At 45.8% G+C, this 6,178-nt stretch overlaps 1 protein-coding gene across 1 annotated transcript in view; it reads left to right on the top strand.

Annotated features, from left to right (window-relative positions):
* The first annotated feature begins 645 nt into the window (after positions 1–645).
* The window catches only part of LOC130374911 (1-phosphatidylinositol 4,5-bisphosphate phosphodiesterase beta-1-like), a 39,173-nt gene continuing 33,640 nt past the window's right edge, over positions 646–6,178 (top strand). Inside the window, exons 1-3 of the mRNA XM_056581892.1 lie at positions 646–1,317; positions 2,270–2,410; positions 3,239–3,318. Coding sequence (XP_056437867.1) covers positions 1,264–1,317; positions 2,270–2,410; positions 3,239–3,318 — 275 coding nt within the window. The 5' untranslated portion in view covers positions 646–1,263. The remainder of the gene's footprint in view (positions 1,318–2,269; positions 2,411–3,238; positions 3,319–6,178) is intronic.

Genomic DNA, 6,178 nt, shown 5'->3' with positions numbered 1-6,178 from the left:
GAATATTAAAGTTTGAAGGCTTTTTTACATTTACATCTTTACATTTAGGTCATTTAGCAGACGCTTTTATCCAAAGCGACTTACAATAAGTACATTTGTCCTATTTGATTGAACTTATTTTTGTGTTTATCTGCAATTTTCATTTATTTCTTCTGAAGGGCTTTTGAAACCCCTGTAGACTGTAACTGTCTTCCTCACAGACGGACGGACGAACAGCAGTGGCCAATGATTAACTGCCTGTGAAAAGTTCACTGTGATAATGTTATTTTTTTCCGATGACACTAATCCCCATAATGTCAGTGAGGACTCGGAGAGGGGACGTTTATCACCGTGACTCAGAACAAAGCGCTCTGTCTTCGATAAGGTGAATTATAGGACCTCATTTGCTTTCACTGCAGTAAAAAAATCATCCACGGCGCATTTTTTTGTTGTGGTGTTAATTAAGGCTGGGGGGGTCTGGGGAGGGTGAGGAGGGGAGGGCCTCCATTTTGTATGCTGTCCACATCGTGGTCTGAGAGACTCAGAAGGAAAACAACATTGTTATTCCTCTCTGGTTCCCTCGAGGAATACGCTTTGTTTTGTGACGTTTTTCCTATCATAATTCACTATATATATAGTTTTACCCGCCGATAAGCAAAGTCCAAAGTGTGTTTGCTTTAGATTGTTTGCCAGAGTGCTTTTTCACACCATTACCTGCGCTGAATACAAATTTCTGGCACAATTGACGCAACCGTAGCCGCCTCCTATAATGTGTGTTCATCTATGAGCTGGGCACCGCGGTGAGCGAGGCTGAAGTCCTCTTCTGCTCTCGGTCCCTGTTGCCTGCGTGTGAGCAGTCCGCCAGGTCGTGTAACCAGGTTAACGAAAACTCCCTCGATATACACGATGATACAATAACACAACTATTTCCCGGAATCTTTCTCACCGTTCTTGTTTTTTATTTATTTTAGAGTCTCGGATTTGACATAAATTGAGAGAAAAAAACACATGAAGGGTTCTGACTTTGAGGTTAAAAGTTAGTTTTTGGATGTGCGTGGGTGAGACCTGTTTCCACACAGATATGATGACAGAGCGACTATCAGAGGAAAAAACACTATTCTGTTTTCACAGGTTCCTATCGGACACACGTTTATACGGTTTCCCAAAATGCAGGGTTGTATCGAGTTTTCCAAGGCTTGAGCCAGCCACTCTGGGAAGCCCCACCCATCCAAGGAATGGGGCTTTAGGAAGTCCAGTAATTCCCCCCCAGGACAGCAGCCTGGGATGGCTCGCAGGCTGGAACATATGAGGTTCTGCATCGGAGCGGAAATCAAACTGGTACATTTTAGAGTTATTGGCGAATCATTTGGCAGAGTTGGCCTTGCTTTATGTTGGCTATAAGTGAGTAAAATGTGCTGTGAGGATATCTCTTTCAAGTTGACTGCCCCTGCCTCTGCATGAACAAAACTCTGCATTTCTGACCAATCAGGTCATCTTTTCCCTGATTGGTTTCTGGGAATTCGTCTTGCCTGTCAGTCACAGGTGCGTGAAAGGAAATACTTCTCAAGGACAGAGATACATATAGAGGAAAGGTGAAGAGAGGGAGGGGACTTTTCTGTGCTGTTTGGTTTCAAAATCGTGCTCTCTTCTAGTCTCTTCTGCTCTCTCTTGTTCCAAGATTTTCCTGCAGCAGCTTTAAGCATAATTGGATTCAGGCTGGTCAATTCTACATATTTTCTATAGAGAACTACACCATTCTCCCATTATAAATCAAATCCTACAAAAACACAAAAACAAACAAAATACAAACCGATTAGAAACCGACAAATGTAGCACAAGGGAAGAGGAGTTATTCAAAGGTAAATTCAAAGTGGGTTCAAAGTATGATTTCTTTGTGTTAGTCTTTCTGGTTAAAGGTGCAGTATGTAGTATTCGGTGGATTCTAGTGGAAGGAACTTAGCAGAAATGGATCAGGATATTCATAAGTATGTTTTAGTAAGTGTTAATCCCATGAAAAAAAGAATTGTATTATTTTATACTAAGTTTTTTTTTTTAACTTAGTATAAGCCTTTAATAACGACAAAGGGGCGGGTCCTCTTGCACGGCACCCGGCCGCCATTGTTGCACAGCCATCTATCTACAGTTGCCCAGAATGGACAAATGGCTCCAGGGCGTTTTTTTTTCAGCTAAACCAAATTTCAATGAAAGTGTAAATGGCTGTCGATGCCATTCATTCTACACAGTGCACCTTTAAACCTCCCTTTCCTCCGTGTGTGTTGTGTACCCTCAGGATGCGAAGCTCCGGGAGCTGCTGGATGTGGGCACCCTGGTGGGGAAGATGGAGAACAGGATGTTGACGGTGGTGAGCGGCCCGGACATGGTCAACATCACCTACCTCAACTTCATGGCCTTCCAGGAAGAGGTCGCTAAGGTAGGACCAAAGATGGGGAGGATGGTGATGATGATGATGGTGATGATGTTGGTGGTGATGATGATGGTGGTGATGATGATGATGATGATGATGATGACGATGATGGTGGTGATGATGATGATGATGATGATGATGATGATGATGATGATGATGACGATAGTGATGAAGATAATGGTGATGATGATGTTGGTGGAGGGGAAGGTGATTGTGATGACGATGATGATGGTTAAATATTAGTTGATGGTTAGAATGAGTAGTAATATAATATAGAAGGCTCATTTGACCAGATTAGTATCATAGCACACATAATCCAACTTTCCTTATTCAACATAATCATAAAGGAACTGTAGACTGTAAATATAAGAAACAAGTAAACAGAAATAAGAGATTTTCCATCAGTTATGATCTAGAAAAATAACTGATCTATTTATAACCGTTTTTATTTCCGGGAGATGTATAGATGGAACAAATTGCCCATGAAAGAAATATAAATAACAATGCACCTTCATGTATACTTTGATCCTGCTCATCAAACGTAATTGGTCGTTTGGATGAGAAAGAAGGATTTAGAAACAAGATAGAGGGATACAACGATGAATGAAGGAACATTTCATGTCCTGTCAGAATGCTGCAGAGACGTCAATCTGCTTGTCATCTCTCTGTGGATTCATTAGCTTGGGTCTCGGGTGGGAGGAGAGACCTCAGCTCTCACAGCAGCGCCCTGGCTGTCGGGCTCCCCTCACTGTGTGTGTGTGTGTGTGTGTGTGTGTGTCTGTGTGTGTGTTTGTGTGTGTGTGTGTGTGTGTCCGTGTCTGTGTTCAACTACAGGAGTGGGCAGAGGAGCTATTCAACCTGGCGTCCAACCTCCTGGCCCAGAACATGTCGAGAGAGGCTTGTCTAGAGAAAGCGTAAGCACACACACACACACACACACACACACACACACACACACACACACACACACACACACACACACACACACACACACACACACACACACACACACACACACACACACACACACATTAATACCATCTGCAGTTTAAACAAAACACTTCCCCTTGGCTTTGAGGGGTAAAATAAACTTTCAAATGATCGTCGTTACTTTTTATCGACGTTCTTCACCTTGAAGGGTAATCATTACCGGGACGGATGAAATGTCCTCAGTGGGCTGATCTATTGCATGGACCACGTAGCTAACCTTTTCCCACTCCCTGCCCCACTGCGCGATCGATGATAGCGTGTATCCATCTCTGAAATGACCCGATTGAATAAGGTGTGTGTGTGTGCGCTCACACGCACACCTTATTCAATCGGGTCATTTCACACATGTGTGTTAAGACCCGCAATTACCAAATTTATGTGTTGCACACCCAGAAGTCGATTAGGTCATGGTAAAAACAACAACATAGGTGCAGTGCTGTTGTGGATGTGTTACCGTAGGGGTGCAGGTATTGCAGGATGTAGATTTACTCCATTCCATCTGTGGTATGACGATTGTGAAACGGGGCAAGTGAAGATGTCAGGGCTGCCAGGGTGAATAGCCGGTCTGCTGGCAGTAACCTTAGCATGGAAATACATGGTATGTAGCCTCACAGACTGAAGTAAACAGTCACCTATGCAGCTCCCAATGCTGGGGGGGCTGCATACAAACCTCCGACACAAGCACCATTTTACCCAGACCACATCACTCTCAAGAGTCTAATTATTTATTTTTGAGCTTCAACAAAGTATGTTCCACTAAACCCACAAAGGTATGCATATAATATGTGACCGGGAGGGTATCGGGGCCAAATCAAACTATGACACATTACAACTGTAATTACTCCTGGCTGGGGCCCTTTTTGAGTCAGATTGTTGTACAACAGGATCCCCAGATAAGATCGATCTTGTTGTGCTGATGGTTTGATTGTATTTGCATTATGAAGCGTTGTGTCGAGGGAGTGTTCCTCAAAGTGGGAGGTGTATGAGGGAGGGGGCTCTGATACTTATTTTAACCCAGGCCGGGCCTGATGAAATTAAGTTTGAGAAGAACTGTTTGAAGGAGTCATGTTGTATGAATCAGATGCACCCTTCGACACATCAATACACATCGATACACACACACCGACAAACATCCACACACACGTACACACACCCACACATACATACACATACAAACAGACACACACACCCACACACACACCGACACACACATACGCATGCACGCACACACAGACACACACACACACACACACACACACACACACACACACACACACACACACACACACACACACACACACAGACACACACAGACACACACACACACACACACACACACACACACACACACACACACACACACACACACATACAAATAAACACATACACACAAACACACATACACACATACTGAGATGTTGTTTTGTTGTTTTGATGTTTTGATTTTCACACTTCTTCTCCCCATATCGGGGGGTTAGGGCTTAAAGGTCACCCCCCCACACCCCCCCTCCTCCACTGAGTGCAAACAGGGTGGGAGAACCGGGGTGGAACGGAGTCAATATATTTTCTATATATGTGTGTGTGTGTGTGTGTCTGTTACTGTGTGTATGTGCATGTGCGATCATGCGTGGATGATAGCCTGTATTTGTGTGAGTGTGTGTTTGTGAGGGTGTGTTTTAGTGTGTATGTAAGTCTATTTATATGTGTGTGTGTGTGTGTGTGTGTGCCGTGCACGCAATCCTCCTTGCACGCCTTCACATGCCTATGCTCTCTCTCTCTCTCTCTCTCTCTCTCTCTCTCTCTCTCTCTCTCTCTCTCTCTCTCTCTCTCTCTCTCTCTCTCTCTCTCTCTCTCTCTCTCTCCCCCCTCGCTGGAACATCATTCTCTCGCTCTATCGAGTCTTCATGACAGCGGACCTGCCGGTAGAGGATCCATAAATAGCCAGAACCGTTGACCCCATCACTGCCACCACCCCACCACCATCCATCACCACCCCCACCCCCACAACCATCACCATCACCCCAACCTCTGCCTCCCTCACCGACTCGACCACACCCACCACGTCTGCCACCACAACCACCACCACCATTGCCCCCACCGCCTCCTCAACCACCTACAACTCCTCCACCCCGAATCAACCATCACATCCACCTCCACCTCCTTCACCACCACCACCTCCCTCACCACCTCCACCCCACCGTCAACCACCACATCCACATCCACCTCCACCTCCTTCACCACCTCCACCTCCTTCACCACCACCACCCCACCATCAACCACCACATCCACCTCCATCTCCACCTCCTTCACCACCTCCACCTCCTTCACCACCACCAACACCTCAAATCCACCACAACCTCCACCACCTCCCAACACCACCACTTCCATCTCCACTGTGTGTCTGTATGTGTTTTTATGAGTATGCGTGCGTCTGTGTGTGTGCGCGTGTGTGTGTGTGTGTTTGTTTGTGTGTGTGTGTGTTTTTGTGTGTGTGTGTGCTTGCGTCTGTGTGTGTGTGTGTGTGTGTGTGCGCGGGTTTCTGTGTGTGTATGTGTGTGCATGTGTGTGTGCGCGTGTGTGTGTAAGCATGTGCGTGCACATGTGTCTGTGTGTGTGTGTGTGTGTGTGTGTGTGTTTTGTGTGTTTGTGTGGGAGTGGAGGCGGAACGCTTGACTTATGACACAATAAAAAGAGACGCTTGGACATCAGGCCATGTGGGAGTTGGAGAGAAGCACATCGTGTGCATGTTTAGTCGGTCGCGCCCGTCGCTCACGGCGATGGCGC

This window comes from Gadus chalcogrammus, chromosome 21 (genome assembly GCF_026213295.1).
Source record: "Gadus chalcogrammus isolate NIFS_2021 chromosome 21, NIFS_Gcha_1.0, whole genome shotgun sequence".
NCBI classification, from domain to species: Eukaryota; Metazoa; Chordata; class Actinopteri; order Gadiformes; family Gadidae; genus Gadus; species Gadus chalcogrammus.
This window is presented reverse-complemented; position numbering and strand designations above follow the sequence as displayed.